The 23,079-nt window shown below is 36.3% G+C and overlaps 1 protein-coding gene across 1 annotated transcript in view; it reads right to left on the bottom strand.

Annotated features, from left to right (window-relative positions):
- LOC128636237 (mucin-5AC-like) overlaps positions 1–23,079 on the bottom strand; it is a 196,490-nt gene that overhangs the window by 28,564 nt on the left and 144,847 nt on the right. Inside the window, 7 exon segments of the mRNA XM_053689276.1 lie at positions 3,612–3,756; positions 6,236–6,364; positions 8,395–8,551; positions 9,406–9,645; positions 19,762–19,941; positions 20,172–20,282; positions 20,981–21,119. Of these exon segments, the coding sequence (XP_053545251.1) occupies positions 3,612–3,756; positions 6,236–6,364; positions 8,395–8,551; positions 9,406–9,645; positions 19,762–19,941; positions 20,172–20,282; positions 20,981–21,119 (1,101 nt within the window).

Below are 23,079 nucleotides of genomic sequence, written 5' to 3'. Positions count from 1 at the left end.
GACAAAGGTAACCTTTTTGGGTTTTCAAATAGATTCAGTGTCCATGACCTTGTCTCTAACAGAAAAGAGACGTCTGAAATTGGTTTCAGCCTGTCGAAACCTTCAGTCTCAATCATTCCCTTCGGTAGCTTTATGCATGGAAATTCTAGGTCTCATGACTGCTGCATCAGACGCGATCCCCTTTGCTCTTTTTCACATGCGACCTCTTCAGCTTTGTATGCTGAACCAATGGTGCAGGGATTATGCAAAGATATCACAATTAATATCCTTAAATCCCAATGTACGACACTCTCTAACGTGGTGGATAGATCACCATCGTTTAGTCCAAGGGGCTTCTTTTGTTCGTCCAACCTGGACTGTGATCTCAACAGATGCGAGTCTGTCAGGTTGGGGAGCTGTATGGGGATCTCTGACAGCGCAGGGGGTTTGGGAATCTCAGGAGGCGAGATTACCAATCAACATTTTGGAACTCCATGCGATTTTCAGAGCTCTTCAGTTCTGGCCTTCTCTGAAGAGAGAATCGTTTATTTGTTTTCAGACAGACAATGTCACAACCGTGGCATATGTCAATCATCTGAGTGGTACTCACAGTCCTCAGGCTATGAAAGAAGTATCTCGGATACTTGTATGGGCGGAATCCAGCTCCTGTCTAATCTCTGCGGTTCACATCCCAGGTGTAGATAATTGGGAAGCCGATTATCTCAGTCGCCAGACGTTACATCCGGGCGAATGGTCCCTTCACCCAGAGGTATTTCTTCAGATTGTTCAAATCTGGGGACTTCCAGAAATAGATCTGATGGCCTCTCATCTAAACAAGAAACTTCCCAGGTATCTGTCCAGATCCAGGGATCCTCAGGCGGAGGCAGTGGACGCGTTGTTGCTTCCTTGGAATTATCATCCTGCCTATATCTTTCCGCCTCTAGTTCTTCTTCCAAAAGTGATTTCCAAAATTCTAATGGAACGTTCGTTTGTACTGCTGGTGGCTCCAGCATGGCCTCACAGGTTTTGGTATGCGGATCTCATTCGGATGGCCAGTTGCCAACCTTGGACTCTTCCGTTAAGACCAGACCTTCTATCTCAAGGCCCTTTCCATCAGGATCTCAAATCATTAAATTTGAAGGTATGGAAATTGAACGCTTGATTCTTAGTCATAGAGGTTTCTCTGACTCAGTAATTAATACTATGTTACAGGCTCGTAAATCTGTGTCTAGGAAGATTTATTATCGAGTCTGGAAGACTTACATTTCTTGGTGTTCTTCTCATAAATTCTCCTGGCATTCTTTTAGAATTCCTAGAATTTTACAGTTTCTTCAGGATGGTTTGGATAAAGATTGGTCTGCAAGTTCCTTGAAAGGACAAATCTCTGCTCTTTCTGTTCTTTTTCACAGAAAGATTGCTAAGTTTCCTGATATTCATTGTTTTGTACAGGCTTTGGTTCGTATCAAACCTGTCATTAAATCCATCTCTCCTCCTTGGAGTCTTAATTTGGTTCTGAGGGCTTTACAAGCCCCTCTGTTTGAACTTATGCATTCTCTGGACATTAAATTACTTTCTTGGAAAGTTCTGTTCTTTTTGGCCATCTCTTCTGCTAGAAGAGTTTCTGAGTTATCTGCTCTTTCTTGTGAATCTCCTTTTCTGATTTTTCATCAGGATAAGGCAATGTTGCGGACTTTATTTAAATTTTTACCTAAGGTTGTGAATTCTAACAACATTAGTAGAGAAATTGTTGTTCCTTCATTGTGTCCTAATCCTACGAATTCAAAGGAGAGATCTTTACATTCTTTGGATGTAGTAAGAGCTTTGAAATATTATGTTGAAGCTACTAAAGATTTTAGAAAGACTTCTAGTCTATTTGTTATCTTTTCTGGGTCCAGAAAAGGTCAGAAGGCCTCCGCCATTTCTTTGGTGTCTTGGTTAACGTCTTTGATTCATCATGCTTATGTGGAGTCGGGTAAATCCCCGCCTCAAAGAATTACGGCTCATTCTACTAGGTCAGTCTCTACTTCCTGGGCATTTAGGAATGAAGCTTCTGTTGATCAGATTTGCAAAGCAGCAACTTGGTCTTCTTTGCATACTTTTACTAAATTCTACCATTTTGATGTGTTTTCTTCTTCTGAAGCAGTTTTTGGTAGAAAAGTACTTCAGGCAGCTGTTTCAGTTTGATTCTTCTGCTTATAATTTCAGTTTTTTTCATTATTAAGATTAATACTTTTGTTTTGGGTTGTGGATTATTATTTTTCAGCGGAATTTGCTGTCTTTATTTTATCCCTCCCTCTCTAGTGACTCTTGCGTGGAAGTTCCACATCTTGGGTATTTATTATCCCATACGTCACTAGCTCATGGACTCTTGCTAATTACATAAAAGAAAACATAATTTATGTAAGAACTTACCTGATAAATTCATTTCTTTCATATTAGCAAGAGTCCATGAGGCCCACCCTTTTTTTGTGGTGGTTATGATTTTTTGTATAAAGCACAATTATTCCAATTCCTTATTTTGATGCTTTCGCTCCTTTCTTATCACACCACTTCTTGGCTATTCGTTAAACTGAATTGTGGGTGTGGTGAGGGGTGTATTTGTAGGCATTTTGAGGTTTGGGAAACTTTGCCCCTCCTGGTAGGAATGTATATCCCATACGTCACTAGCTCATGGACTCTTGCTAATATGAAAGAAATGAATTTATCAGGTAAGTTCTTACATAAATTATGTTTTTTTATTTCTTCAGACAGAGCATACAAATTTTAAAATAAGTTTCCAATTTACTTCTTTTATCAGATTTGCTGCTGAGAGAAATATGCACGCTCTTGAGTTTACGTCAATGCTTTTTAAGAAAGGATAGAAAATGCATGTCTATAAAAAAACTGAAATAAGGGAGCAATCTGCAGAGGTTTAGATACAATGTAATCATAGATGTAAAAGATGTATTAATATAACAGTGTTGGTTATGCAAAACAGGGGAATGCATTATAAAGGGATTATCTATCTTTTTAAAGTGAAAGTCAATCCTAGCGTTTTTACAATAGCCGTGCGGTATATCCTGCTTGGCGCCCATGGGAGGCAGATTTACCACATGGCTATTTGGTATGTTGTAGCACCTAAGAACGGCGATCAGTTGAAACAAATAAAGTAGCTTTCTACATGAAGTATCTTATACTTCATGAATGAAAGTCCCCTTTATTTGTTTCAATAGTCAATCCTAGCATTTGTACAACACTAGGATTTACTTTCACTTTAAGCAATAAAAATGTTCAAATAGACTGTCCCTTTAATCCAATTATTTATCTCCCTGTATCATGTGACAGCTATCAGCCAGTAACAAAATGCATATACATATGAAGTATGCACTTTTGCACATGCTCAGTAGTAGCTGGTACCCTTTAAAGTGTGTAAAAAAGACTGTGCATATTTTAAAAAAGGATGTATATTAGATTTTTTTTTTAAATTGTATGCTTTATTTAAATCATGAAAACGTAGTTCTTTTAATGTATTTAAACTCTAAATATCTTTAAATGTTGTAATTATTAATATTGCGAAAGTAGCTAAGCTATTCTTTTGCTATCATCTTAGGCCTCAATAAACATTTTTTTTTAAATATGTTTACAAAACTTACCACACATAACAATTCTGTAAAGGCAACAATGCTTCTCCTTGCTTATAAAAATTGCCTTCACCGTCATAACAGCCGCATGCAGCGACACACTTTAAAGAATCCTCATCAAAATAAGGTTTAGCTGCTGGGCAATTGGGATAACAGCCTGATGGGTAAAAGAGTGATAAAATGTTATCCTATTCATTAAATTAAAAAACAAATATCTATTTAGCTAATTAAAATATAATAAAGAAAAAAAAAAGATGTATTAGAACTTCAGAGTTTTAAAAATAAAATTATATACTATTTTTATATAGTTAGTGTTAGGTTATTTTAAGGGAGTATAGGGTTTGTTTTAGAGTAGGGTTGGTTGTGTGGGTGGTGGGTTTTAATGTTGGGGGGGATTTGTAATTTTTTTACAGGTAAAAGAGCTGATTACTTTGGGGCAATGCCCCACAAAAGGCCCTTAAGGGCTATTTGTAATTTAGTGTAGGGTAGGGCTTTTGTTATTTTGGGGGGCTTTTTATTTTGTTAGGGGATTAGATTAGGTATAATTAGTTTAAAAATCTTGTATTTTTTATTATTTTCTGTAATTTAGTGGGGGGGGGTTTGTACTTTAGATAATTTTATTTAATTTAGGGAATTAATTTAAGTATAGTGGTAGCGTTAGGTGTAATTGTAACTTAGGTTAGGTTTTATTTTACAGGTACTTTTGTCTTTATTTTAGCTAGGTAGCTATTAAATAGTTAATAACTATTTAATAACTATTGTACCTAGTTAAAATAAATACAAACTTGCCTGTAAAATAAAAATAAAACCTAAGCTAGCTACAATGTAACTATTAGTTATATTGTAGCTAGTTTAGGGTTTATTTTATAGGTATTTAGTTTTAAATAGGAATAATCTAGTTAATGATAGTAATTTTATTTAGATTTATTTAAATTATATTTAATTTAGGGGGTGTTAGGGTTAGACTTAGGTTTAGGGGTTAATAACTTTAATATAGTGGAGGCGACGTTGGGGGCAGCAGATTAGGGGTTAATAAGTGTAGGTAGGTTGAGGCGACATTGGGGGACGGCAGATTAGGGGTTAATAAATATAATGTAGGTGTCGGCGATATTGGGGGCAGCAGATTAGGGGTTCATACGTATAATGTAGGTGGCGGCGGTGTCCGGAACGGCAGATTAGGGGTTAATAATATAATGTAGGTGTCGGCGATGTCGGGGGCGGCAGATTAGGGGTTAATAAGTGTAAGATTAGGGGTGTTTAGACTCGGGGTTTATGTTAGGGTGTTAGGTGCAGACATAAATGTATTTTCCCCATAGGAATCAATGGGGCTGCTTTAGGAGCTAAACGCTGATTTTTTGCAGGTGTTAGTTTTTTTTTTCAGCCGGCTCTCCCCCATTGATTCCTATGGGGAAATTGTGCACGAACACTTTCAGCCAGCTCACCGCTAACGTAAGCAGCGCTGGTTTTGAGGTGAGATGTGGAGCAAAATTTTGCTCTACGATCACTTTTTTGCGGTTAACGCCGGGTTTGTATAAACCCGTAATACCAGCGCTGTCTGTAAGTGATCATTGAGCATAAACTGCTCGTTAGCACCACACCCCTCATAACGCAAAACTCATAATCTAGGTGTAAAACTTTACACTTGTTTTGTCAATAAAAACTAATGATACCTTTAAAAAAAACATCTATATGTTATTCTCAGACTAATTTTTTCTTTGAATGCATCATTCTATCTAGAATTTATTAGGTGTTTAATGTCCCTTTAACTATGTCTTCTGTTGAGGAAAATTAGGGGCAGATATAACGAACAATAAAAATAATGTTTACACAAAGCTGTGTGGAAACCCTGTTACATAGTTACTTTAAAGGTTTAATAAAGTAAAAATGAAATGTTTTTGTTACGGATAGAGAGTAAGTACAATTTTAAACAACTTTTTTAATGTATTTCTATTATATAATTTGTTTAGTTCTATTGCTATCCTTTGTTGAAAAGCATACCTAGTTTGGTCGGTGTAGCAATGTACTATCGGGAGCTAGCTGCTGGCTGCACATATATTCTTCTTGCCATTAGCCTGCCAGATGTGTTCAGCTAGCTCCCAGTAGTGCACTGTTAATTCTTCAATAAAAGATTTTAAGAGAATGAAGCAAATGTAAGAATAGAAGTAATTTTAAAGTTATTTAAAACTGTACATTCTATTTGAATCATGAAAGAAATAAAAAAATGTGTCTGTTGTCCTTGTAACAATCATATATTTCACACATCCTTGTTTGCACACTCTCTTTTATTGCCTGTTTTATATCTTTCTAACTGTTCTCAGCAGAAGAGATAGATAAGGGGGAAACATAGGTTTCAACATGTCAGCACCCATTATTTTATAGAAACTAAAGTACTTTTTAGAAACAGAATCCTTGCACTTAGAGTTTCAATATTTAAGAAATTGCATGGCATAACAGAATAATTAGAATACTGATATAAATCATGCTCATATTTTTATTTTAAGGAAAAATTATTACCAGGCAGTTTTCAGTAAAATTGGTGCATATCAGATTTGCCAACATTGATTAGAGTGAATTATTCTATGTGGCACTAGGGATAATCAATATTGAGGAGACTTATAATGTAACAACAACATTACCTTCACATCCAGGTAAATCATATTCACATATTCCCTCTGGGTTTTTACAAGTTTTCATGCAACGGGAGCCACAGGGTTTGTAGTGCCACTCGCAGTACCCAGCAACATTATAGTAATCGCAGAACAAAGCTAGGAAGCAGAGACAGGAAGGTTATTCACTTATATAGTGTAGCATCAATATGATTATTTGTATAAATAATTCAATATCTATATCTATATATAATTATGGGGGAGATAAAAAACTGAAATTAAAATCCTCCATGTCTCAAAATTAAATCAATATAAATATTTGCATAGGAAATTAGCACATCTAGGCAAGCGGGGAATATGTACACTGTATATAGAAAAGCATAGGGTTTTATTGCAGCCAATTTTTGCAGCATTTAAAAATGTTTTGTTCATATGCTAGTGGATGTGCGGCCAATACCCCAGGTTTTGTGTAAATATTTGGTCTCATTGGCTGCACTCCCAAATATATATTTCACCTCTTTTTGTAAGGTGTACTAAACCAAACTTTATGGATTTGTATTAAAAAGAAAAAAATGAAGATTGGCCGTCTTCCATTGGGTGTACTCTTGACAGTGTATTGAAGTTGTGTATCATGTAGGGAGTCTCATTCTATTATAAAGAGAAAAAACAGGAATAATTCAGCCAATAAAGGCAAAGCATTGTAGTGTTAGGGCCACAACTTCTGGCTAAGCAGAATAGGGCCATATTGCGTAACTAAGATGTCAGTTTTTAATTCAAAAGCATAGGTGTTTGCAGGCATTTTTTGCAGCATTTAGAAATGTTCTATTTATTTGCAAAGGGATGTACACCAGTACCCCTGTTTTGTTTAGTTATTTGATATCATTGCTGCACTCCTAAACACATATTTAAACCCTTTTTTGTAAGATGTGCTAAACCAAACTTTGTGTGTTTGTGTCTATCTATCTATCTATCTATCTATCTATCTATCTATCTATCTATCTATTTATCTATCTATCTATCTATCTATCTATCTATCTATCATCATCTATCTATCTATCTATCTATCTATCTATCTATCTATCTATCTATCTATCTATCTATCTATCTATCTATCTATCTATCATCTATATATTTATCTCTATCTATCTATCTATCTATCTATCTATCTATCTATCTTTCTATCTATCTATCTATCTATCATCTATCTATTTATCTATCTATCTATCTATCATCTATCTATCTATCTATCATGTATATATTTATCTCTATCTATCTATCTATCTATCTTTCTATCTATCTATCTATCTATCTATCTATTTATCTATCTATCTATCTATAGATGCACTGTAATTCTCCTATCTTCACTATCTTTTTTGCCTCTGCCTGGGGGGTTCAAGGAGGGCGAATCCCCCCTTGTCAACCTCATTCCCCAAGGTTCACTTGGGGTGGATGCCAGAGGATTGGCAGGGTGCCCCCTTCAACCCCCTCATGTCCATTTTACCCGGGAAATTCTAGGATTACCCAGATATCTGAATTTACCCGTAATATATATATATCTACAGCATCCAACAGCCTCAGGCAAGGATTTTTAGGGCTGCCCGTCCCTGTATATCAGCAAAGAAAAAGTAGACTATAGAAGCTGAATTCTACTTTTTCTTTGCTTACACTTATGGTAGAGGTCAGTAGGTAAATGTTAAAGGGATACTAAACCCAATTTTTTTTCTTTCATGATTCATATAGCAGAGGCAATTTTAAGCAACTTTCTAATTTACTCCTATTCTAAAAAAAATTCTCCATTCTCTTGCTATCTTTATTTGAAAAGGGAGAAATCTAACCTTAGAAGCTGGCCCATTTTTGGTTCAGCACCCTGGATAGTACATGCTGATTGGTGGCTACATTTAGCCACCAATCAGCAAGTACTACATGAGTGCTGAACCAAAAAATGGCCAGCTCCTAAGCTTATATTCTTTCTTTTCAGATACAAATATCAAGAGAATGAAGAAAAATTGATAATAGGAGTAAATTAGATAATTGCTTAAAATTGCATGCCCTATCTGAGCCATGAAAGAAACAAATTGGGATTAGTATCCCTTTAAATAGTTAGTATACTATAGCGCGTAGCTCATAAAATTGCTTAGAATTTCTCTTGTGGAGTCTGCACACTAAAAATTAAGATGTGTGACACTCACGACACATATGTGGTGTCCTCCATCTGATACACACTCCAGCTTCGTTGCAGGCCTGTGCGTATAATGCCACTGCTGTACAGAAACATTCACAGTCACCCCCAGAGTCACAGGCACATGAATCGCTAAGGCAAGCTTCATAATATTTAACAGGGTCCACCTGAAATTAAGAAATCAGAAATAAGCTATCAGCATCACATGCATTCCAAACAATTTGTATGGAATAAGATACAGATATAGTTACATGATTACAAACATATGGGGCCAGATAACAAGTAGATAATGTGTGGTGTGTTATTTTGTGCTCAGCCTTGTACCAACCATAACTTAGATCAGGTATTAAAAGTTTATTAAAACTATTTTAACACACCTGTTACTTATATGGTACACCCAACGCTTTTAATAGTCATACAATTATGGAATTCATTACCAAAGGAGGTAGTGAATGCCAATACCTTAGATTAATTTAAAAATTGTTTGTGTACTTTTCTGTCTAGAAACAGAATTCAGGAATATAATTGCTTGTGTTAAATGGGTCACCATTCATTGGGATTAATTTTAGTTAACTGGAGCTTTTTTGTAAGTATATTAGATTTGTAAAGGTTGAACTCAATGGACTTTGGTCTTTTTTTCAAACTCATTTACTATGTTAATATTTATGTAACTATAAGTCATTAGTTAGGTGTTGTATTTGTGCAAATCTGAAATATCCCTTTAACTTTAAAACATTTTGAAAAACAGATAATTATTCATTATCATTTTTTTTTTTTGCATTCAAAAACATGAAAGGTGTTTATCATAGAACTTGGCCACTTATTCTCCTACTTGAGTGAAATGTTTCTGCTCCATTGGTCTTGTGCTAGAGTATTATCCAACATGCATTTTCTCTGAATCACTCAACCTACCTCATTTATTTCAATTATGATAAATCACTAGTGTATATTGACAAAGAATAACAACCTACTTATTATTTCATACAATTGTGAAACTTATGTTTTAGGTGTGTAGTTTTACCTGAGAATGACAAGGCTGGAACACATTGCTAGTGATAATTCCACACTGTTTTTGTGACCATGACTTCCTATATGGGTTAATTAAGCATGGATCCTTGTTGGTGACAACATCTGGGCAATTTGGGGATAATTTCCAGCTGTTAACAAATTCATACTTATTTTCCACCACTGATTGACTTCTGGTAGTGAAGTCATTGTTGGAATTCCCATCGTAATTGCCACAAAGACCACAGACCTTACCCTGGGTGCAAATACAGTTACATTATTAAAGAACAATTAGGGTAAAAAACAACAAGAAAAAAGGTGTAATGAACAAAAAATAAACAAAGTATGTAGAACATTAAAAAGTTATATCCAAAAGGACTTTATATATTTAAGCATAAGTATGTATTCACTACATTGTAAAAGATATGCATACAAATTTTGAAATAATTTAAAACAGTGATTTATTGGTTAAATTATAGAAATTATTTTATTCACAATTTTATTTTTAAGTAAGGAAAAATGATTATTAACGTTATCCTGGGACTATTAAAATTTTAAATAGCCTTGGGCAGAAACTCAGGTACTGGACATGAAACCCAGTTAATGGAGCAGCCAAATCGGGCTTAAAACTCAACCACTTTATAGCCTCAAGTGATTGCCTATAAATTAAAAGTAATTTTCATTGGTTGTCGTAGGGCTTCCCTTAAACGAGAAAAGGTCTTGGAGCTAGGTCTCCAATATCAATCTTAAGGATTTTTTATACGGCCCAAATGTCTAAATGCATCTAGAAATCCTTCAAGCAACCACTCTCCTCTGCAGATACAACTTTGACCTACTATGCCTCAGAGCTTTAATGAAAGAGTGGGACTTTCTGTCAGTGCGATCCTAGCCCACATCTCCTTGGGATACTTGGTGGTCTGCTGGTTCCCAGATGATTTCTCCACTCACTGCACACTATAGATGCCTTTTAAACTCTACCCATCTCATCAGAATGAGAGGTATCAGAGCCTTGGAGGCAGCCTGGAAGCTGGAGTTCTGATTGAAGCAGTGAAGAGAGAGTTATTTAAACTAAAACCACTATTCATTGAGTAACACTTTACAAATTATTTTATAAATTAGTAACCAGATGATATCTGGTCCCTCTAAAACAACATAACATATTCCCAGCTTCCTCTCCACTCTCCTGGAGAGGATGTAATCAGATAGGTGATACCTATCACATTTGGTGTGGATACCCCGTTATATAACCACTTTGGACAAAAGTTAAACCTCTGCTTGCTCCTTGACCCTTGAGGTGGCCTGCCTTTATCTTAAACTTAAAATGACCCCTAAAGCTGAACGTTGCCTTCTGACATACATATTGATGGCTACAATATTAAGCATCACTAACAATTAGAAAAAGAATGCTGCTTTTACACTGGAAAGGTATATTAGACGTGAGAAAATACCTGAGAACTATGGAGGAACATCCCTATACATCTGCATTACACACCAAATATTCTATTACATATAGGGACCCTGGAATGCAATAGATGAAAAGATTCTACTATATATTACTGAATCCCAACACAACCTTAGTACAGACCCAATCCCTCCCTGGGGATTCTTTCCTCCCCTTCCCTCCTCTCTTTTTTTTTTCTTTTTCTCCTGCACTTCCTACTTTATGCAACTTAGGTTGAGAAGACAATTTTCATTTCCATAATCAATACAGTTATTTAATCTCAACTAATGAACATATTTGTTCTTATGTTATTTAATTCGCCTTTGAATTGTCTTAAATGGACATAAAACAGGTTGAGATCTGTGCATAGCCTAAAAGGGCTAATTAAATAAAAATAGTTTGCATAAAAAAATTGTTTAAAAATTGCTGGCAAGTATTTTAAAATAATTTTCAAAAATAAGCAAAATGAATTACATAGCTAAGATGCCTGGAGCAGCCAACTCCACCCCTCCTTATCAGTGTTTAGACACAGGCATTGTATTTCAACTGAGTTCACAGCTTCTAGGCATGCTCCAGCAGATAATCCCTATGCACTTTTGCATTCTACCAAAACAACAATAGATATACAGTATCTCACAGAAGTGAGTACACCCCTCACATTTTTGTAAATATTTTATTATTTCTTTTCATGTGAAAAGAGACATTTCATGTAGGATAGAGACAAAATTTAATAATATGTATTTGAATTACTTTACCTGCAAATTTATACTGCAGTGCCTCGCCATTAACCCTTGCTTTTTAATTTCTGAATTGTAAAGCTCTAACTCCCCCCACACACATTTCCTTCTATGGCTGTATCTACAGTATCTCACAAAAGTGAGTACACCCCTCACATTTATGTAAATATTTTATTACATATTTTCATGTGACAACACTGAAGAAATGACACTTCGCTATAATATAAAGTAGTAAGTGGACAGCCTGTATAACAGTGTTAATTTGCTGTCCCCTCAAAATAACTCAACTCACAGTCATTAATGTCTAAACCGTTGGCAACAAAAGTGAGTACACCCCTAAGTAGAAATATCCAAATTGGGCCCAAAGTGTCAATATTTTGTGTGGCCAACATTATTTTCCAGAACTGCCTTAACCCTCTTGGGCATGGAGTTCACCAGAGCTTCACAGTTTGCCACTGGAGTCCTCTTCCACTTCTCCATGACAACATCACAGAGCTGGTGGATGTTAGAGACTTTGCGCTCCCCATCTTCCATTTGAGGATGCCCCACAGATGCTCAATAGGGTTTAGGTCTGGAGACATGCTTGGCCAGTCAATTACCTTTACCCTCAGCTTCTTTAGCAAGGCAGTGGTAGCCTTGGAGATATGTTTGGGGTCGTTATCATGTTGGAATACTGCCCTGTGGCCCAGTCTCCAAAGGGAGGGGATCATGGTTCCTTCAATGAACTGTAGCTCCCCAGTGCTGGCAGCACTCATGCAGGGCCAGATCATGACACTCCCACCACCATGCTTGACTGTAGGCAAGACACACTTGTCTTTGTACTCCTCACCCGGTTGCCGTGACACACGCTTGACACTATCTGAACCAAATAAGTTTATCTTGGTCTCATCAAACCATGGGACATGGTTCCAGTAATCCATGTCCTTAGTCTGCTTGTCTTCAGCAAACTGTTTGCGGGCTTTCTTGTGCGTCATCTTTAGAAGAGGCTTCCTTCTGGGACGACAGCCATGCAGACCATTTTAATGCAGTGTGCGTCGTATGGTCTGAACAATGACAGGCCTACCCTCCACCCCTTTAACTTCTGCAGCAATGCTGGCAGCACTCATACATTTATTTCCCAAAGACAACCTCTGGATATGATGCTGAGCATGTGCACTCAACTTCTTTGGTCGACCATAGCGAGGCCTGTTCTGAGTGGAACCTGTCCTGTGAAACCGCTGTATGGTCTTGCCCACTGTGCTGCAGCTCAGTTTCAGGGTCTTGGCAATCTTCTTATAGCCTAGGCCTTCTTTATGTAGAGCAACAATTCTATTTTTCAGATCCTCAGAGAGTTCTTTTCCATGAGGTGCCATGTTGAACTTCCAGTGACAAGTATGAGAGAGTGTGAGAGCGATAACACCAAATTTAACACATCTGCTCCCCATTCACACCTGAGACCTTGTAACACTAACGAGTAACATGACACCAGGGAGGGAAAATAGCTAATTGTGCCTAATTTGGACATTTCCACTTAGGGGTGTACTCACTTTTGTTGCCAACGGTTTAGACATTAATGGCTGTGTGTTGAGTTATTTTGAGGGGACAGCAGGCATACACTGTTATACAGGCTGTACACTCACTACTTTACATTGTAGCAAAGTGTAATTTCTTCAGTGTTGTCACATGAAAATATATAATCAAATATTTACATAAATGTGAGGGGTGTACTCACTTTTGTGAGATACTGTAGATACAGCCATATAAGGAAATGTGTGGGGAGGAGTTAGAGCTTTACAATTCAGAAATTAAAAAGCAAGGGTTAATGGCGAGGCACTGCAGTATAAATTTGCAGGTAAAGTAATTCAAATACATATTATTATATTTTGTCTCTATCCCAACATGTTTTATGTACCTTTAAGATTTGTTCTTACCACCTAATGTAAACTCCTTTGTATTTACATTTTTCAAATTTTCATTTTTAGAACTACCTGATTTGATTTCTAAATAACGATTATATAATTAAAAAAAAAAGTCAAGTGTATCTGACAGTCTGCTTTTTTCTGTAGAATTTTAAAGGGACACTGAACCCAAATTTTTTCTTTTGTGATTCGGATAGAGCATGACATTTTAAGCAACTTTCTAATTTACTGCTATTATCATTTTTTTTGTTCTCTTGGTATCTACATTTAGCCAACAATCAGTAAGCGCTACCCAGGTGCTGATCCTAAAATGGGCGGACTCCTAACCTTTCATTTCTGCTTTTCAAATAACGATACCAAGAGAATAAAGGAAATTTGATAATAGGAGTAAATTAGAACGTTGCTTAAAAATTCTTCTCTATCTGAATCATGAAAGAAAAAATGTAGGTTTAGTGTCCCTTTAAGCACTTTTATGCAAGGGTGTTCCACATGACAGGCGGGCTTGTGAGTTTATATTTGTCACATTCTGAATCATTCTTATAGAACATCAAAAAGCCTCAAATATGCCCAAAACAGGAATTTTAATATTCAGATCTTTATGAAGCTCACTGACTAATTGTTGATATCCAATACTGCTTAGTTTTGCTAACTAGACTGAACAGAGATAGGCCTATATTTATCAAAGTCTGGCGGACCTGATCCTTTGTTGGAAGTGACCCACCAGGGGGTATGTTGAGTTTTCACAGAGGTACTTGAGTGGCAGAGTACTATGAACTCTGTGTGTGGTATCCGTATGTATCCGTATGTCAGAAGTATGACTTTGTTCTTGTATGACCTTTGTTGGAAGACCCACCAGGGGGTAATTTCGAGTTTCACAGTAAAACCTTTGTTGTTTGAGCTTGTATTTCTTATTTCTTATACCTCTGATGTCCCCCTCTGTTGCGGGCAGTTATTTGGAATGAAGAACTTCTGGGGATCCACACCGGACAAATTTTATCCAGCTCTTTGTTGTTATTGATCCTTTTTTGGAGGCAGTACTTTTGTAATACTCTCAATGTCTTTGCAGTGTAAAGCTGCTGGTACTGGAGTTAGATTGTCGAGAAAACTTGTAGCAATAAATATTAGTTTCAAAGATAGTGGAGCAATACGTTGGACGCGTTTCGGCTGTCACCTGCAGCCTTTTTCATACATACTTCTGACATACGGATACATATATATACCACATACCACACACAGAGTTCATAGTACTCTGCCACTCAAGTACCTCTGTGAAAACTCAACATACCCCATGGTGGGTCACTTCCAACAAAGGATTAACAAGAACAGGATTCTTCAAACGGAGACAACAAACGGACTTCACAAAAATCCATACCGGTATACTACACAGATTCATTCTGTCTGCAAACACCAAAGGTACTTTCTATATCATAAAAGCCCCGGGCAAAACAATATTTCAAACTCAAAAGATCAAACAACATGCTGTATAAACTGTTTGTCTATGTAAATTGATCTAACTAAAGCATAACTCTAATTGAGCTCAAATCTATTGATCGGCTGGATTATCTCATACTATACAGAACATAAATTGTACACAAGTGTTTTAATAAATTGTACACAAGTGTTTTAGTAAATTTTAGATACAGATACTTTTAAGACATACACATTTTTTAGTTTTAAATGAATTAATAGTCGCTCACCGGATCCGGGTCACTTTACAAAGGCGACATACATTTATGAATTGAAATTGAATTTACCTTCATCGTTGCTATTGTACAAATATCAGTCTATAAGCTATTAAAAAATCTTTTATGCACAAAAGTTTATTTTATCTTATGCAATTATTAAATAAATGAATTCATTTTAATATCCAGAAATATGTCTTTTGTATTATAAATTATACAGAAATTTACTACACTTTGGTATATATAAATATAATAGAGTCAAATTAAAGAACACAGCCAAAATAAGATTAACTTAATTAAAAAAACTTAACCATAAAGCAAATTAAGACTTAGTCCATCTCTTCTAGAGCTATCTCAGCCGGACAGGGTTATGGAGCAGCGGTCTTTGTGACCGCCGCTTCATAACTGCTGTTTCTGGCGAGCCTGCAGGCTCGCCAGAAACACAGGGCATCAAGCTACATTCGGAGCTGATAGATAGGCCCCATAGAATCAACCTGGCAAAAGGAAGATGTTAAAGGTAGGGATGTGCGAATGTGTAAATTTCCTAATTCGAATGTTAGAACGAATGTTATTACCGAAATTCGAATTATAAATCCGAATGTTGATAAGAACAAACGCCTAGAGTTTTGTCGGTAAAGATCCGCGTAGCTAACGCAGCTTTTTTTCCTACCGCTGCTTCCAAACAACCCTGGTATTTAGAGTGGCAAAACGTGCTTGTGCACGATTCCCCCATAGGAAACAATGGGGCAGTTTGGGATGAAAAAAACCTAACACCTGCAAAAAAGCAGCGTTAAGCTCCCAACACAGCCCCATTGTTTCCTATGGGGAAACACTCTCTAAGTCTGCACCTAACACCCTAACATGTACCCCGAGTCTAAACACCCCTAACCTTACACTTATTAACCCCTAATCTAAGGACCCCGCTTTCGCTGACACCTGCATTACACAATTAACCCCTAATCTGCCGCTCAGGACACCGATGCCACCTACATTATCCCTATGAACCCCTAATCTGCTGCCCCCAACATTGCCGACCCCTACATAATAATTATTAACCCCTAATCTGCCCCCCCAACGTCGCCGCTACCTAACTTCAAGTATTAACCACTAATCTGCCGACCGGACCTCGCCGCTACTATAATAAATGTATTAACCCCTAAAGCTAAGTCTAACCCTAACCCTAACACCCCCCAAAATTATATATAATTTTAATCTAACGAAATAAATTAACTCTTATTAACTAAAGTATTCCTATTTAAAACTAAATACTTACCTGTAAAATAAACCCTAATATAGCTACAATATAATGAATAATTATATTGTAGCTATTTTAGGATTTATATTTATTTTACAGGCAACTTTGAATTTATTTTAACTAGGTACAATAGCTATTAAATAGTTATTAACTATTTAATAGCTACCTAGTTAAAATAATTACAAAATTACCTGTAAAAGAAATCCTAACCTAAGTTACAATTAAAGCTAACACTGCACTATCATTAAATGAATTAAATAAATTAACTACCAATAACAACAATTAAATACAATTAATTAAACTAAACTAAATTACAAAAAAAAAACAACACTAAATTACAGAAAATAAAAAAAGATTACAAGAATTTTAAAATAATTACACCTAATCTAAGCCCCCTAATAAATAAAATAAAAAAAAAATAATAAAAGTCCCTACCCTATTCTACATTACAAAGTAACCAGCTCTTTTACCAGCCCTTAAAAGGGCTTTTTGCGGGGCATGCCCCAAAGTAATCAGCTCTTTTGCCTTTTAAAAAAAAATACAACCCCCCCTCAACATTAAAACCCACCACCCACATACCCCTACTCTAACCCACCCAAACCCCCCTTAAATAAACCTAACACTACCCCCCTGAAGATCTCCCTACCTTGAGTCGTCTTCACCCAGCCGGGCCGAAGTCTTCATCTGATGGGGCAGAAGAGGACATCCAGACCGGCAGAAGTCTTCATCCTATCCGGGCAGAAGAGGACCACCGGACCGGCAGACATCTTCATCCAAGCGACATCTTCTATCTTCATCCATCTGGAGTGGAGCCATCTTCTTCCCAGCCGACGCGGATCCATCCTCTTCAACCGACGCCTACTCGCCGAATGAAGGTTCCTTTAAATGACGTCATCCAAGATGGTGTCCCTTGAATTCCAATTGGCTGATCGGATTCTATCAGCCAATCGGAATTAAGGTAGGAAAAATCTGATTGGCTGATTGAATCAGCCAATCAGATTCAAGTTCAATCTGATTGGCTAATCCAATCAGCCAATCAGATTGAGCTCGCATTCTATTGGCTGTTCCGATCAGCCAATAGAATGCGAGATCAATCTGATTGGCTGATTGGATCAGCCAATCGGATTGAACTTGAATATGATTGGCTGATTGAATCAGCCAATCAGATTTTTTCTACCTTAATTCCGATTAGCTGATAGAATCCTATCAGCCAATCGGAATTTGAGGGACGCCATCTTGGATGACATCACTTAAAGGAATATTCATTCATCGGGTAGTCGTCGGTTGAAGAGGATGGCTCCGCGTCGGCTCGTTTGAAGATGGCTCCATGTGGGTGGTGGGTATGTGGGTGGTGGGTTTTAATGTTGGGGGGGTTGTATTTTTTTTTTCAGGCAAAAGAGCTGATTACTTTGGGGCATACCCTGCAAAAAGCCCTTTTAAGGGCTGGTAAAAGAGCTGATTACTTTGTAATGTAGAATAGGGTAGGGACTTTTATTATTTTGTTTTTTTTTTAATTTTATTAGGGGGATTAGATTAGGTGTAATTAGTTTAAAATTCTTGTAATATTTTTTTATTTTCTGTAATTTAGTTTTTGTTTGTTTTTTGTAATTTAGTTTAGTTTATTTAATTGTATTTAATTGTAGGTATTGGTAGCTAATTTATTTAATTAATTTAATGATAGTGTAGTGTTAGGCTTAATTGTAACTTAGGTTAGTATTTATTTTACAGGTAATTTTGTATTTCTTTTAGCTAGGTAGTTATTAAATAGTTAATAACTATTTAATAACTATTGTACCTAGTTAAAATAAATATACAGTTACCTGTAAAATAAATATAAATCCTAAAATAGCTACAATGTAATTATGAATTACATTGTAGCTATCTTAGGGTTTATTTTACAGGTATTTAGTTTTAAATAGGAATAATTAATTTAATAAGAGTAATATTTATTTAGATTTATTTAATTAATATTTAAGTTAGGGGCGTGTTAGGGTTAGTGTTAGACTTAGGTTTAGGGGTTAATAATTTTATTATAGGTTGCGGCGGTATAGGGGGGGCAGGATAGGGGTTAATTAGTTTAATATAGATGGCGGCGGTATAGGGGGGGCAGGATAGGGGTTAATAAATTTATTATAGGTGGCGACAGTATAGGGGGGCAGATTAGGGGTTAATAAGTTTAATATAGGTGGCGGCAGGGTCCGGGAGCAGCGGTTTAGGGGTTAAACAATTTATTTAGTTGCGGCGGGGTCTGGTATCCGCAGGATGGGGTTAATAACTTTATTATAGGTGGCGGCGGTATAGGGGGGCAGGATAGGGGTTAATAGGTATTATGTAGGTGGCGGAGGGGTCCGGGAGCAACGGTTTAGGGGTTAATAACTTTATTTAGTTGCGGGTGGGCTCTGGGGGTGGCAGTATAGGGGTAGAACAGTATAGTATAGTGTGAGTGCTTAGTGACAGCTTATCAATAAAGCTGTAAAAAAGCCAAAGCGCAGCGAGATCGGATGAGTGATAACTATCACAGTCCGCTGCTTATCGCCCCGTATTTGGTGCGTGGCTTTTTGACAGCTTTTTTGATAACTTTTGCAACGTATTCAGGTCCACGTCGGCGATGTGAGGCGAGCTTAGGCGAGCATATTGGGCCGGAGAATGCAAGAAAATTACGGAGCTTAATAACTAGAGGCCTTTAGCTGAGAATGTCACATAGAATAATGAGCCTCAACTACAGCAGTGTCCAGATTTTAGTTGGAGTGGAAAGATTTTGTCAGCATAATCTACTTGACCACAAGAACAATCAATTAAATCTGAGCATTTTCAAATAAAGATAGCAAGAAAATGAAGAAAAATGGATAAAAGGAGTAAATTACAAAGTTGCTTAAAATTGCATGCTCTATCTGAATCACGAAAGAAAAAAATTTGGGTTCAGTGTCCCTTTAACAGATTTTCATAGTATACCTGTTGGGGAAATCAATCCCAGTGTTCCGTTTAGATCTTCCTGTTTTTTTCTCTTAAGTGCTTCCGGGTTGTTTTTTTTTTTTTTAATTACTGCAATAGGCAGTTTTTGGGGTCTAAAGTTGGTGGCTGTGGGGTGTTAAAAAAAAAAGGTACTGAAAAGTGCCTTTACATTGGGGTCTATGGGAACTGTGTGTTCTCTGTAAATATATATGTATATATGTATATGATTCTATACATATATTTATGTGTTAATATGTGTAGATATTTGCGTGCGCTGGTATTACAAAGTGGAGATATCGGTTTCACGGTAGCGATATTTTGCGCTCCACTTATAATCTGGTCCAAAATATTTTATCCAAGGCTCTCTGTTATCCGATGTTTTTTTTTTTTTTTTTTTTTTTTTTTACCTGAAATTTTGGACTTAGCTTGATCATGATGCTGGTCTTCTTGTCCCACATGATAATGGGTCCATTCTCAGCTCTGATGACAAGATAGAGTCCCCTTTGCTGGATCTCATATTGGTTGTGGTTACTTCTAGCTCTGTGAACCACTTCTATTTTTTCATCATTAAGGAGAAGTTCAATACCCTAAGGAACAAAATAGATATTAGTAGAGAAGCAAATACAAATGAAGAAATGCTTATGAAACAAATAGAGTCAAAATGAAAATGAACCAGAGAAAAACAATTTAGTACCTTGTAAGGAGTAACAGGGAACAAACAAAATAATTGTTTTATTAAAAGCTTAGTATATTAAAGCAAATAATTGATAAGCAGAACAAAAATAATTATGCTGTAATTATAAAAAAAAATTCTTACCCCAAGGAAGACTTTGATGTTTTTGGAGCAAGTAGAACCAGTGGTGCCACAAGGGACATTTTCTGTAATGACTCGGAAATTACTGTTTACCGTTCTATGGCCACTCTGATCCTTTAAAAACAAAGAATAATTAAGTATATCACTGACCTGGAACATATCTGTAGGGCTCCATTCATCAAGCTTTAAATGTAGCTTGAGAGCCCTTGCTGTGCATGTTTGTTTAGAAGGTGCTTTCACCATTTAGCCAAATGCTGTAACTGAATCTTTCATTTTGCTTTTAAACTAGCTGTGTGCTTGCAAGAGAGCGCCAGATTTCTATGTGTTGTGTAAATAATTTTGTTTTGTAATTCTTCCTATAAGTTTTGCACCCAGGCTTGTCTGGGGTTAACGGCATGAGTCTAAAAGCTGTGCAACTGGCTGTGAGTTGGTGAGCACTCAGAGCTGTGAGTTTTGCAGGGTCATGGGATGAGTACCTGATCTGGTTTGAGAGTGCAATCCATTTCAGTGTTTTGTATAGGGACATTACAAAGGGACTGTGTCACCCTTGTTTGTATCTCTGTATATTTGGTTGAATGCATACATTATGTGGCTAAAGGTTAGGGACCCAGGGAAGAAGAGACCTTGACATGGTCCTGGGCCTATCACCATTTAGCCAGATGCTGTAACTAACTCCACCAGTATTCTTTTAATTAATCTATCTGTGTGCTTGCAAGAGAGTGCCATACTTTCTATGTGTTTTTTTATTTATTTTATACATATATATATATAGTATGCATGTATATGTATATATATATATAAAATCAGTTTACCTGAACTAGGGTGTATTCACAGTTTCCACTAAAATCATATTTTTTTCCATCAAATGTTTGGTAATGTCCATCTCCATAAACAACACATGTTCCCAGACAAGCTTTTTGGGTACATCGCCATCTCCTGTTTCTGCAAATACTGCAAGAGATAATAATATAATTAACTGATTAGATGCAAAAAAAATAAAATAATATATGCTATGTTTTCATTTAAAGCTTTGAGCAGAATAATTCTAATTAAATTAAGCAATGTTGGAAGTAAAAGAAACACAAATCAGAATATGACTTGAGAATCCTGACCATTTTCTCTCATGATAATCCTTAAAGAAACATAGAAGAGCTATAATAAAATGAACCAATGATTTAACAGAGCTATGCATTTAACCCCCATAAAGGTTTTTACACATTTAGGGCCAGATTACAAGAGGTGCGCTAATTAATGCTCCCATCGAGCATTATTTGCGCTGGAAGTATACCCCCATAAAAGTCAATAGAGAAACCCACTCTCGCGCAAACCCAATATTCTCATGTTCGCTAACCCAACATGAAAGTATGAATATTTCACATTCCAATGTTCTTCACATAAAAGAATATCTTCTATTTATTTATAAATAAGTAGTTCTACATATATCTGATGTTTTTTTAGTACAATCTATACATATATCTCAACACAATTATATATAGGTAAAGATATATAGAAATATATATATATATATATATATATTTATATATATAGGAATATCTATTTATAAATACTTAGAACATATTCAATATGTGCAGAATATTGGAATTTGAAATATTTACAGTAAATACAGAGTTAAACAATTTATTAAAAATGAATATTGCATTAATATGGTTTTACATGTTTTTATCTATTTAACTGCAAAGGGCTCCAATGCACTTATATATATGTCTATGTATACATATGTATTTCTGTGTTAATATGTCTGTAAATACATATATACACATATAAATACCTAAATACATTTGCACACATATAAACACATATATACTGTGTGTGTATTGCCACTATGGGGCCGATTTATTATAGTGCGAGTGGACATATTACGATGTAGCGTATCATGTCCATCACACATAGATAAATGCCAACAGCATACACTGTCAACATTTGTCAATGCACAAGAAGTTCTTCTGAACTGCTTGTGCAATGCCGCCCCCTGCAAAATTGCGGCCAATCGGCCACTAGCCCAGAGGTGTCAATCAGCCCTATCGTATAGGATCGGGCGGATTGATGTCCGCAGCCTCAGATCAGGCGGACAAGTTATGGAGCAGCGGTCTTTAGACCGCTGCTTCATAACTGCTCTTTCCGGCGAGCCTGATGGCTCACGTGGAAACAGGGGCATTAAGCTCCATTCGGAGCTTGATAATTCGGCCCCTGAGAGTAAAAAAGGCTCCATAAAGCAATAAAAAATGTCCTACAATTCTCCCTTTAGTGAATAGTCCTGTTAATGTTGATAAGGGGTTTAATCACTAAATATCAATAGGGGATTATTTCCTTATTGCTGATAGGGAATTATACACTAAAAGTTGATAAGGGGTTTAATTAATAATTACTAACCAAGCGGCTGTGGGTGAAGCCTGATGTACTGTAATTCCCCCCATCTACATTAATTTTTTGCATCCGATCCACCCCAAGTGAACCTTGGGGAATGAGAAGCAAAACAGATAGTTAAAGGGCCACTAAACCCAAAGCCTTTCTTTCATGATTCAGATAGAGAATACAAATTTAAACATCATTACAATTTACTTCATTTATTTATTTTGCTTCATTTTTTAGATATCCTTAGTTGAAGAAAAAGCAATGCACATGGGTGAGCCAATCACACAAGGCTTCTATGTGCAGCAAGCAATCAGCAGCTACTGAGCATATCTAAATATGCTTTTCAGCAAAGAATATCAAGAGAATAAAACAAATTAGATAATAGAAGTAAATTAGAAAGATGTTTAAAATTGTATTCTCTTTCTAAATCATGAAAGAAAAAAATTTGGGTTTCATGTCCCTTTAAGATGGGGAAATTACAGTGCATCAGGCTGCTGGCATAACAAAACATGCTACAAAAAACATATGAAAAATAGAT

This window comes from Bombina bombina, chromosome 7, assembly GCF_027579735.1.
Source record: "Bombina bombina isolate aBomBom1 chromosome 7, aBomBom1.pri, whole genome shotgun sequence".
NCBI lineage: Eukaryota > Metazoa > Chordata > Amphibia > Anura > Bombinatoridae > Bombina > Bombina bombina.
Note: the sequence above shows the minus strand (reverse complement) of the source record. Positions and strands in the feature narration are given on the sequence as shown.